This window comes from Echinops telfairi, unplaced genomic scaffold (genome assembly GCF_000313985.2).
Source record: "Echinops telfairi isolate 266 unplaced genomic scaffold, ASM31398v2 ScPeMD7_7427;HRSCAF=8465, whole genome shotgun sequence".
In the NCBI taxonomy this organism is placed as follows: domain Eukaryota; kingdom Metazoa; phylum Chordata; class Mammalia; order Afrosoricida; family Tenrecidae; genus Echinops; species Echinops telfairi.
Window position 1 is genome coordinate 9,047,417 of NW_022111327.1, and position 12,905 is coordinate 9,060,321.

A 12,905-nucleotide genomic window follows, 5' to 3' on the forward strand; every position below is an offset into this window, starting at 1 on the left:
TTCATTGTTTTATTATATAGGGTAAGTGCCCTGCTGGTGTAGCAGTTATGAGTTGGGCTGCTAACACAGGCCAGCAGTTAAAAACCACCAGCTCCACGGGAGAAAGACAAGGCTTTCACTTCCAGTGAAGTGCATCAGTCTTGGAAAGCTACCCTGTCAGGTTGTTGAGAGAGTGGATTAACTTGATGACAATGAGAGAGAGAGAGAGAGAGATTATACAGCATGTGAGTTATAGGTTGAAGATCTTTCTTTTTCATTTTAAAAAATGAATGTTCAATTGCTCCAGCACCTTTGTCAAAATCAATAAACTATATTCTTGTGGGTCTATTGCTATGTCTTTTCTCTCGGTGTTAAAATTTCCTTTTCATGTTAACTGCTTTAACTTGTTTGCCTCTTTTCAACTCATGCCTATGGCTTTTCTGATGATCTCGTCCCCAATTTGCCTTTCCAACTCAAAATGAAGTATTTGGTTTAGTATTAATTAAAACTTTATATACTTATTTTTTCATTTAAAATGTAGTTTGAAAATTTTGTATTTTATGTCTCTGCAAGTAAAACAAATCAGAAATAAATTAATCTTTTCATTGTAACATTTACAGTTATTTTTTGGCCTTAAAGAAATGTAGGAGCCCTCTTCCTATCCCATGTTTAAGTCACCTACGCAGTCTTACCCTTTCGTTAACCATGAGCTAAGTTAAAGGATCTGGAAATTGGCAGCAAAGGATATCAAGATTTTATTGATTTTTTTCTACCAATAAATACTAACTTTTATTTATTCATTAATTTAAAAATTGCTTAGTGAAGCTTTTCTCATAGAAGGCATTAATGATTACTACTGGATCCATGGATACTAGAAAAATGATTTTGAAACCACCTTACATTTGTTCTAGCACATCCACAAAAGCAACAACGGGAACGGATTGGGGCATTTAAATAACAAATAAGGAGCCACTTCACAGTGGCATCGAGCAATAGAAGTGGCCCCTGTTTATGAGTAGATTTTTAAAAGCACCTGCCATATTTTGCTTTGAATTTCTCATAATTTAGAGTTTTCATGGAGAAGTACCCTAACAAGACATTGATACATACTTCTGGTGTCCAGTGCCTGTTACATTGTGCCACAAGCATTTTAAATGTTGCCCATTTAAAAAGTTTGTGGCCAAGATACTCTTTACATGTTGCTTCACTTAAATTTTTCATTTTCTTTGTTTGAAGGAGCGCCTTTTGCATTTCCCTTTTTGGTTCATGTTTTACAAGGTTTCATAACAATAGATTTCATCTTTGTGCACGTCATCAGGGAGAACTATGTAAGTTTACTTTACCTCACACCAGAAATAACTAGACAATTGCTTTGACATTGGCCGATTACGCTGACCTCTGTCCTTAAAAACACAAAAGGTCCTTAGTAACTTAGTTGCCATTTCTCTCCCCTTCCCTCTCCCCCAGACTATGAAGGGAGCAAGCAATTTGTACTGAGATCTCAATGTACACGAGGCCTAGCTGCTGCATCCACACTTGTTTCATATTGTAATCACTTCAATGGCCCTTGTGTATCAGGTGTGCTGTTTTATGCTGTAAACTGGCCATAGTCCTACCCTTCCTTAACAAGGTAGCGTGACCCTCCTTGTGCTGCCTGCAGCACACCCTCCTACCCCTAGGAATATCCGCTTTTCTTCTTTTCACAGGGTTCCCCCTGACCTGGGCAAGCCAGTCCTGTGTTTCTGCTCCTGAGACCTGCCAAGATGCTGCGGTGCTGACTCCAACTGCCATCTCCTACCTACTTTATGCTGCTTCCCGGATTACCTGCATAAGCAAGCTCAAGTTACTGCTCCCCATTCCTACCTGCACCCTGCTTTCCCACTCTCCCCTGCTTGCTATACTTCTTCCTGTTCCTTTCTCAACCCCACCCTACCCCCTGCACTATGCAAAAAGCCTGGAAAAAGTACGGCAGCCAGAAATCTCTGAATGAGGCATCAATGGATGAATATTTAGGCAGTTTAGGGCTGTTTCGAAAGATGACTGCCAAGGATGCCTCTTGCCTCTTTCGGGCTATTTCGGAGCAGGTAAAAGGAAAACAAACACATCTTCCCCATTTGGAGTTCTCAGAGCTAGATATTGGAATAATCCCTTAGTGAAAAAAACCTATAATCCACTAAAAGGTTTCTCAACTAATACATAAAGAAGCCAAATGCCCTTTTCTCTTACCATGAGAACACCCAGACTTACCAGGCCCTGGAAGGAGCTTGAGTGGCCCTTATTTTAACGTGTTGCATATCTTTGCTGATTAGTTTAAATACTCGTATTGCCATTTTTGCTATCTTTGTTTTTAAAAATGCTAGTTTGGAATGCAAGAGCAATGTGAAAATGGGGTTAAAGAAAATGTTGAACTGTCATTTGATCTTATAAGTAAGCAACTACTACTTCTAAATTTGCTACTTAATGTTCTGAATAAGAGGGATTTTAGTGTTTGGTTCATTGTCTTAATTTAGACGCTTCTTTCTATTTCCAATGCCTGTTGACAGTGAAGTGGTCTTTTATTTTTAGTTGTTTTACAGCCAGGTCCATCATCTGGAAGTCAGGAAGGCTTGTGTCACATATATGAAGAAAAATCAACAAGCTTTCGAGTCTGTAAGTAGCATACACACCCAGAGGAGAGTTGTCAGTAGAGGATGTGTAGCAGGTAGGAAATGAATGAGCATTTACATATGACAGATTTCATCCTGCAGTTTTTCTACTGCAAATACTTAATTTCCATCCAGCTCCCCACCCCTAGCTAGCATAATTCTAGACTCTGATTAAAAATTAAGAAAACTTGTGTCTTTCTCACAACTCCCTTTTCATCAACATACACAACCTGAACTTTTTGTTTGTCTAGTGTTTTGTGTTTTCATTCTGTCTTCTTTAACAGTTGGTTATAATCATGAAATGGGAAAGGTTGGGTTGTGTTTTAAAATACACATCTGAAAACATCTAATTGGAAACCCTCTCTATTTTCGTGCTTAATCCTGTGCAGAGTAAACTTCCATCAGTCATTTGGAGGAAGCTTGTGAAACTTAATACTAGTCAGGGAACAATTACTAGTCTTAAGGGATAAATTGTGGTCATTAGAGTTCTGCCACAAAGGATTGACTTTAAGTAAAACAATTTCTTGAGGATATCTTTGCATGCTCAATTATTAATTGACTTCTTAACAAAGCTGAAGGTTTTTTTCAAACTCCAATTTGATTTGAGGAGCCCTGGTGGCATAGTGGTTACATGCTGGGCCGCGACCTGCAAGGTCTATAGTGTGAAACCACCAGCCGTTCCTCAGGAGAAAGAAGGGGCCTTGTAGTCCCGTAAAAAGTTACAATCTTGGAAACCCACAGGGGCAGTTCTACCCTGCCCTCTATAGGGTCGCTACGAGTCTGCATTGACTCGATGGCAATGAGTTTCGTTGGTTTTTAATTTGTCTTGTGCCCTTTCACCTGGCATATATATATCTTTTATTTATTTATTTAAAACAAATTCTAGTCTATCCAGTGCCATTTTCTCAACAGGTAGTAGTGAATTTCAAAACTATATGAAAATTCCTTGACTTTAAAACAGGCGTCCTCAAACTGCGGCCTGTGGGCCACATGCTGCCGGCCCCCCCCCCCCAGGAAATTTATCCGGCCTGTCGGGTGTTATTGCCCCATTTGTTTTTTACTTCAAAATAAGATATGTGCAGTGTGCATAGGAATTTGTTCATAGTTTTTAAAAAACCTATAGTCTGGTCCTACAACGGGTCTGAGGGACAGTGAATTGGCACCCTGTTTAAAAAGTTTGAGGACCCCTGCTTTAAAACATTACTCTAGAAGTTCATTGGTCCTTTACCACACCTGGGGGATCATGTTGCACTCTAGCTGTTGATTCCATCTTCCTGGGGAGGAAATGCAAATTATCTGTGGGGGAAGGGATGCACCTGAAATGACCCAGTCTGAGCCCTGAGAGTAACCACAACCACTCCCAACACAGAAACTTTCCATCACCCTCAAAAGTTTTTTCTCCTGGATTATTTTCAAACTAATGAACTTCTTATTAAAGTTCCTTAGCTTAATTTTATACATGCAGGTCTCCTCTCAAATTTAAGATTATAATTGGTTGAGTTTACTTGATTTTTGAAAATTGTCATTTCAAAAGAAACCCAAAAGTCCATATTCTTTGCAATATCCTGGTTTGTGGCTAAACCAGGACCAATCCCTAATAGGCTTTTATTGCCCAGTGTATCCCTGCATGTAACTTTTGTGTCTGTCCACATTTTGAGGTGCTGTGCAATATAGAGGTTTTATGTCATACTTTTGAGGGGGCAAAAAAGTTGAAGGATAATACTGCAGAATTTAGTAATGCTATGTATTTGGTTAAGCAAAGTTTGTTTTATTTTTTTAAGTATGTGGAGGGATCTTATGAGAAATACCTGAAACGACTGGGAGATCCTAAGGTAAGATGAAATAATTTTTTTAATAGTATTTGGAGTAGTTACCCAAATATTCACTGGGCTCGGTCACTATAACAAGAGCCAACATAAAGTCTTAAGTAGCCATCTGTGTTCAATTCATAGCACTAAAAAAGGTTTATGGGCTAGCAGTTGACCTTTTGTTTTGTGTGAATATTGAGAATTGTTTCTTAACAGTCTTATCCATAGATATCAGGAAAGAACAGCAGGCATTACAAACATTTCTGTTTGGGAACAAGATAAGCCTCTGTCATGTTACTTTAATAGGGAAAGGGGATGGGAGTGGGGACAAGTTACCGAGATGTTCCAGTTATTTGTTTATAAAATAATTTCCTGGGTTTTAGTTACCCTTTCTTTACATGAGAGGAGGTTCCACAAACACATATTTTATTTAAAAGTAATTTTTATGTGATAAAATTAATTTGTAGCTCTAGGTTTCAAATGTACTGTTCTATCTTTGCTTTCTCAGACTAGTTACATTTTTGTTGTGACTTTTAAATAGCTCATATTAACTGTCCTTATTACTTAATGGCTTACTAAGAAGGAATTAACATCATTTTCGTTAAAGTGTAAATTTAAGTTTAATGAATAGCTATGGCAGGATCCCAAGCAAGTTATAATGTATTCTACACATTCTTTACTCAAAATAGCGCTGAGCAGTTGCTTTTTTAAGTTGAACTTGTAGAAATTTCTAACTCCTAGCTACAGAAGTTTTAAAAAATTTTATCCACTATTTATATTTAGGAAAGTGCTGGCCAACTGGAAATAAGAGCTCTTTCTCTTATTTATAAGTAAGTTGTATCTCCTTTTCTTTTACAAGTGTGTGTATATAATGTTTCCATTCGAGTCACTTGGGGAATGGGGGAATTTGAGACGTGATTTAATGATAGGTCGAATTGAAGTGTTCTAAGCAAAGTCAGTTTAGTGACCTTTTGGAATGGAGAAGTACAACAACTCTCTTCATTTTTGTATCTATTTGGATGGAAGAATAAAGGATTTTTACTTTGCTGGTATTATTTCTGTGGCAACTTAGAATATTTATCTTTTAAGAGGATTCTTGTCTCTTTACCTAGATGTCTTTTTGTTTCTAAATGGGTACAATATTGCTACCAACTGTTCTTGGGTAGAGGGAGAAAAGATCTTACATATTACAATAGTTGGTTATCTTTCAAAGAGCACCAAAACAAACAGGTGCTGTATCTGGGATTAAAATTGCATGAGGGGACTGAGAAAAGTCTTCAGAGGCTTAACAGTTGAAACCAAGTTCAGAAGGAATCTAGAGGAATGGAATGAGGAAGGAGAGAGGGGACGTGGGAATTGCCATGCATGAGATGAAACAAAAAAAATGTATGAATTGTTGAATGGAAAACTGCTCTGTAATCCTTCTCAAGGCAAAATAAAAAGTTCAAAATAGAATCAAAAGGGCCCCTTCACCAAACCAAATCCACTCATAGTAACCCTGTGTAGGCCAGTCAAATTGCTCCCCAGGGTTACTGGGGATGTCACCTTTACAGAAGCAGATTGCCTGACCTTTCTCCTGTGGAGCAGTCCGTGGAATCAAAGCCACTGAGCAGCCCAATGCTAACCCTCTGCACCATCTGGCCTACCTGTGGTAGAGTCACTGTCGCCTGATAGCAACCTGGTAGGGGGTTTTTGAGGCTTTATAGCCTCATCTTTTTTTTCCCCAAGGAGTAGATGGTGACCTTGAATCGTCGACCTTGTAGTTAGCAAAACCAACACCTAAATGACAGTGCCACAAGAGCACCTTAAACAACTCCTTGGGGTGAAGTGGGGAGCAATAATAGGGAAAAAGGTTAAACGCTAGTTTATTGCTTTGTGAGTTATGTTTTGGCCATTAAAACTGCAAAAGTGACATTCTAGATATAAGGTTTTGCAAACTAGCTCTATAAGGTAGATGAGAGGTAGTGGGTTTTGCTTATTGATTCACATGCTCCGTCCGGGGACGTGCTGAAGTTGGTGTTTTGTAGCCGCCTCATTTCTGCACGAAGAGCAATCATTTGATGCTTTTAAGCCAGGTGTGTGTTTCCAAATACTTTTGCCTCCAGGTTTGATATAGTGTTCAAGCTAAGAGTGATTATTTTAAATGTTAAAATAATTGAAATATTTCAAATAATCAAATGTATAGCGACCAAACTTTTTCGTGATTAGTGGTGGTGAAAGAAAGGGGGAGAGAGGGAGTCCTTGCCTAAGGGGCACTGAACTTTTGTTAATGGGGTTGGAAAACTTTAGAAACAGCTGAGGGATGAACAGCATAAAATGCTAGACACTGTTTTATGTCAATGAATTGTGCGTACAAAAAAGGTGAGTTAGCAAATGTTTTGTGTGCTTTACATATTGTAATATACTCAAAAGAAGACTGACCTGGGAAAATTAATGAAATTGTAATTTCACTGTGAGTAGTTTTATTGGAACATAGTAATGCTTATTAGCTTATATCGTACATTATCCATGACTGTTTTTACCCAACAAAAGCAGAATTTAATAGTTGCTATTGAGGTCTTGTTACCTGGCCTTTTATCATATATTTGCTAACCCTCACTTTAAAGGAGAGTCCCCCCCAACTCACAAATTAGTAGCAATCTCTTGGCCAGCCAGCTGTCTACCCAGACTTAATTTGGTTTTTCATGTTAAGCATTTTGGATTATTTTATATTGAAAAAGGTAAGAAGTTTAAAAGTGCAAATAACTTATTCTTTTAACTATTGCTTACGTACACCAAATGGTCTCGTCTCTCATTTTTATTTTCTACCATCTAGTCGGGATTTCATTCTTTACCGCTCTCCTGGAAAGCCTCCAACTCCGGTCACGGGTAATGGTTATGAAGATAAGGTAAGATGAGTACTTGTCGACTAAAAAGAACTTGAATGATGGCTTACCACAGTATTAGGAAATATTTTCTTTAACCTAATTAATTCTACAAAACCCACACAGTCTTAACTGCCAAGCTTCTCTGCCATCACCGTTTTCCTTACCTCCACACCAGTCATCCCTAGTGTTTCTTAGCTACTTTTGAAAGCAGATACATGTACATTCCTCTCTAATACAAATATCCCCATCCTGAGATTATCTAGAGATTAAGATTCAACTTGGTGAGATAGACATTTAGTGCCCTGATTGCTTCTAAATCCTTCAACTACATTGTGTTCCTGAATCCCTGTGGCTTTCAGATTTTATCTTTTGTTCCTTTGTTTTGGAAAAGTAAATTCCTGTGAAACATTTTCAACTCTCCAGAGTTATTTCCTTCTTTTGTGTTCCCCTAACAGCTCCCAAGAAAGTAGTTACAGTGTTTATACACATTGTATTTATTTTACTTGTCTTTTTCTGCTATTAGTATGAGAATTTCCCAAGACAGAGATACTGTTCTATTTACTGCCTAGTAAAGTGCTGGGAAAATAAGGAGCTTATTTTGTTGGATAGAGGACACGTACTAAACAAATTGCTCTGTAGCTTACACAGTTTTCTTCCAAAAAGTATTTAACCAAAAACCCAACTGCCATTGAGTCAATACGGACTCATTGTAACCCTATAGGACAGGGTTAAACTGCCCCTGTGAGTTTCTAAGTCTGTTTAACTGTTTCCTGGAGTAGAAAGCCTCGTCTTTCAAACTGCTAACTTTGAACATCAAAGTCCAATGCATAACCACTGTGCTACCAGGCCTCCTCAGGTTTTAAAAACGCTGAATGCACAATATTACCTTTTGTAAGTCTGGTATCCCACCATGAAACTAAAACTGAGTAACACTTAATGAAGGAGACACAAGGCCCTAGGCACTGGGAGAATTGGTGGGACGCTGTTACAGCAATCTAGGCAAAAACCTGAACTAAAGAAACAGCAGCAGCAGGAATGAAGAAAATTGATGAGGATGCCAGAGATAGAAGAGAAGTATACATTGGGGTACATGATTTTACTGATGATACTGGCATCTATGGTGTACCCAGCAGTGTATTTGGTTTGGGGGATAACAAAATGAATAGAACAAAATCTTTGCCCTCCCAGGCCTGTGAAAGATAGATGTTTAGTTAATTGCAGCAACTTTTTAAGTTTTAATTTGTAGAAGCATAAAATAAAATGTTCTAAACTCAGCTTGATGGGGATTAGAAAACTTCCTGGTGGCAGTGACATTTAAATGAAATATCAGAAGAGGTGCCCAGCAGGTATGAAGGGTTGTCTTCAGAGCAAACACTGTATGGAAGCAAGAGACCCTTTGGGAGCCTACTAGTTGGGTAGGGGCAGGGTTCTGATGAAAAGATAGTTTTTTTACCTATTGCCATCAAATTAATTCTCGATCCTGGGGACCCCTCATTTGTGTCAGACTAGAATTGCACTTGAAAACTTTTAATGGCTGAGTTTTTTGAAGTACATCACTAGGCTTTTCTTCCAAGGTGTTTATGAGTAGACTCAAACCTCCAACCTTATAATGAGCAGCTGAATGCATTCACGGTTTGATCTACCCAGGGTCTCCAAAAAGATAAGCTTGGGGTCATACGAGGAGTGAGGTGTTATACCATGCCAAACAATTTAGCATTTCATTGTATAGAATAGTCCATTGAAACTTTCTTAACATTTTGTGAAATTTTCCAACATGCACAAAAATTAAAAGAATTTCACAAATGAACATAAATATATATATACTTATTACCTGGAATCTTTTTAACATTTTTCTATTACTACATATCTATTCATCTATCCATGTAATCAGTCCATATTAATTATTGATATACTTAAAAGTAAATTATAGACATCAATATACTTGCCCCTAAGTCCTCATTGCAAGTTTTTTACTCAGTAGTGTGACCTCATCAGAATTTTTTGAGTAAGAGGAGCATTAACTTTTGTATTTTAACAATGAAACACTATGGCTTGAGTTAAAGTTTAAGCAGTTAAATCATTACTTAGGAAATCTTTGACTCCACAGGTCAAGTTGTTTTCTTTATTTTGCTCTGTAGGTTCATGCAGAGAGATTTTCAAATAGTAATGAATACTCATAATACCCACCGCCGTGGTTTTACAAGTTTTCAGGTCTGCTTTTAAATGAGTCTTATACATCTTCCAGAGGTGGTATTATTCTAATTAAAGGAAAAGTGTCACCCATTTGGCATCCTTTAGAATTTAAAACTAAGAACTTTCAAACCTTGAGAATATAATGAGTAAGTCTCACTCAACCATGTGTACAAAGCTCTAGTGCTTATCAGCAGCTGGGTATTTGCATGCACAGGATTATACAGGTATGTGTAAAGTATATGTATGTCTGCTGTAAGGATTTATAAAGTCAGCATGTTTGTTCATACTGAACTTTTAAGTACAGGCAGTCCCTGGTTGCCTCCCCCCCCCCCCAAAAAAAAGCACTTTGAAGAGTGTCTTAAGTAAATTATTATGCCAAAGCTTAAACAGGTGCAAGAGAAGACTAGCATAAGAAAAGGCTAAAAGCCTTTGCAGTGGTCTATCAGGTGGACATTAAGAATGGAGAGGAATATGCTCCTCAGTGTAATCAACCAAACAATAGTAAGCTCATTAAATGTATCGGTTTCTATTTAACAAGCTAAATTCAAGTGCTTGCACAGGACGTAAGATGTGTAACATCCACCTCTTTTCTGTATGTCCTTTTCTTCAGATTCTGCTCTGCTATTCAAATAATGGCCACTATGATTCCGTGTACTCAAAACAGTATCAGTCAAGCGCAGCAATCTGTCAGGGTATGTGAAGGCTTTATAAATGCTTGGGTGTGATGGAGAGGTTTTGTTATCAGTCTTTAAATCGAGGGTGCCACCATGAGTAGATGATAACGTTCTTGACTCGAATTCGACCTTGCAAGTCTGGCTAGACCAGAGGATGTACACTGGTACAAATAGGAACTGAAAATGCAGGGAATCCAGGGTGGATGAGCCCTACAGGACCAGTGGTGAGAGTGGCGAAACAGGAAGGGTAGAGGGAGAGTGGGTAGGAAAGAGGGAACCGATTACAAGGAACTATAAGTGACCTCCTCCCTGGGGGACGGACAACAGAAAAGTGGGTGAAGGGAGACGTCAGACAGGGCAATATATGGCAAAATAACAATTTATAAACTATCAAGGGCTCATGAGGGAGGGGGGAGCTGGGAGGGAGGGGAAAAATGAGGACCTAATACTGGGGGTTTAAGTGGAGAGGAAATGGTTTGAGAATTATGAGGGCAATGAATGTACAAATGCGCTTTACACAATTGATGTGTGTATGGATTGTGATAAGAGTTGTATGAGCCCATAATAAAATGATTTAAAAAAAAGAAATAGAAAAAAATCTTTAAAAAAAATAAAATGAAACCTTAATATCTTACTGGACTTGGTATACTGGGTTATGGTTATTTTCAAACTGTTAGAAAATATTGACCATTTTTCCCTTTAGCTGTGTTATATGAAATACTCTATAAAGATGTGTTTGATGTGGATGAAGAAGAGTTGAAAACTGCAGTGGAATTGTTTCGAATTGGTTCCAAGAAGAATAGAAATAATGCTCTGACTGGAAGTGAAGATGACCATGCCAACTTTAAGAGTTCAACACAGAATAGGTAATAAAGAGAAGGGGATGTCAACTATGTAATGCCCATGTTCCACATTTCTCAGCATCATGATTTGAAAATGCAAGGGGACTGGCAAGCTTATGACATGGATACACACACAAACACTCTCTCTCTCTCCCCCTCTCTCTGTCTCCCTCTCTCTCTCATAGGTATGTATGGTTTTTTGGGAGCCCTGATTGTATTGTGGATTACGAATCACACTACTAACCACAAGTTCAACAGTTCGAACACACCAACTGCACTAAGGACATAAGATAGGGCTTTCTGCTCCCTTAAAGATGTAAAGCCTCAGAAGCCCTCATGAGCAGTTCTCCTCTGTCTTATAGGGTCGCTATGTGTTGGAATTAACTCTATGGCAGGGAGTTTGCCTTTGGATGTTTTGTTTTTTTTTAATGGAGGAAGAGAAGTTATAACAAAAATAGATTTTAATCTGAGAGGCTCAGGCTTTGGATGTTAATTTCAAATCAAAATAATTTTTGTATTGCTAGAAACCTTAGAACCTTCTGATCCAGTAATTCTCAAATCTCGGTTGTATGCAAAATGCTTAAGGAGCTTGATCAAAAGGCAGGTCTTTGTCCCCACCTTCTTGAAATTTGAGGTCAAATATACTTAGGAATTCTGTGATAGGTAGGACTTGAACCACACTTAGAGGTTAAAAAAAACCCAACAAATATAAACTAGCACACCATCATTTTGTGGATGATAACTGAGGTTCAGAGTGTTTACTTGACACACATAACCAGCTAGTGGGAAAGACTCTTAGACTAGGGCAAGTGTTAAGCACTTTTGAGCATCTGCTTTTGACATACACAATGTATGCTTTGTGTATCTCCATGGAAACTGCAAACATTGAGCATATTTATTGAAAAAAAGTGTGTGAGATATAAAGTAGGTGCTGTCTTATATTTCTTCCGGATACCTAGTTTTTTTTAGTTGTTTTTTCTTCTGGGAATTCAGATCGCTTCGGGTGTTTCCTTTTGTGTTACAGTTTTTTATAGTCTTGTTTTTCAGATGATTAAGGCTTTTTTTTGGTACAAGTGTTTTTAAACTTAATTTGGGGATGTAACAGTTGGCATCCATTTATCAGGATAAAAATTATTTCTATTGGCTGGGGGCTGTGGCGTTTACGAGTTTCGGAAAATTAAATTATTTCTATTCACTGATAACTTGTCATAAGGACTTCAGGCTATTGGGAACTATAGCAGTAGTAATTTAAAATTAGTGTACTAGTTATTTAGTGCTACATAACATAACCATATTACCATAAAGTTAGTGACTTAAAATAAACACGTTTATTATCACACTTTTTTTAAGGAATTCATGCAGTCTCAGCAGTGTTTGACAAGTTTACAATGGGGTTGTTGGCTGAAACTAGAGTCTTATGTGGAAGTATGACTGGGGAAGACCCGCTTCACCATGCACACGCTGGTTGGCAGCATTCACTTCCTCATAGCTAAGACTCTTGAGCTTCAAACCTTCCTTTGTGTTGTCCCTCAAATCCTGGAAACCATGTGCTGCACCTGACCTTAGTGGGGATTCAACATGGCTGCTTGATTCTTTCCAGTCATGAAGGGGAGCAAAAAGGAGACCAGCAAAATGGACACTAAATTCTTACGGAATCATGCATATACTATTTTTGCAATACTCTGTTGAGTAGAAGCAGCTTCAGAAAAGTGGAGTACAAGGGATGTGGCATTGTAGGGATTTCCAAGAGTCTGATACCAAAAGTGGTAGAAAACCTGGGAGATAAGGTGCTAATTCTAGTGTAGCACATAGTTATAAAACCAAACCAAACCACTCCACTGCCGTGAAGTTAATTCCCACTCAAAGTGATCCGGTTAGACAGAGTAGAACTACTCTA

The 12,905-nt window shown here is 38.2% G+C and overlaps 1 protein-coding gene across 1 annotated transcript in view; it reads left to right on the forward strand.

Moving 5' to 3' along the window:
• Positions 1-12,905, forward strand: part of ALG13 (ALG13 UDP-N-acetylglucosaminyltransferase subunit) — a 73,546-nt gene that overhangs the window by 21,658 nt on the left and 38,983 nt on the right. The window contains 10 exon segments of the mRNA XM_045298548.1: positions 1,686-1,787; positions 1,790-1,836; positions 1,838-1,864; positions 1,866-2,063; positions 2,545-2,628; positions 4,406-4,456; positions 5,216-5,262; positions 7,248-7,320; positions 10,103-10,184; positions 10,870-11,032. Coding sequence (XP_045154483.1) covers positions 1,686-1,787; positions 1,790-1,836; positions 1,838-1,864; positions 1,866-2,063; positions 2,545-2,628; positions 4,406-4,456; positions 5,216-5,262; positions 7,248-7,320; positions 10,103-10,184; positions 10,870-11,032 — 874 coding nt within the window.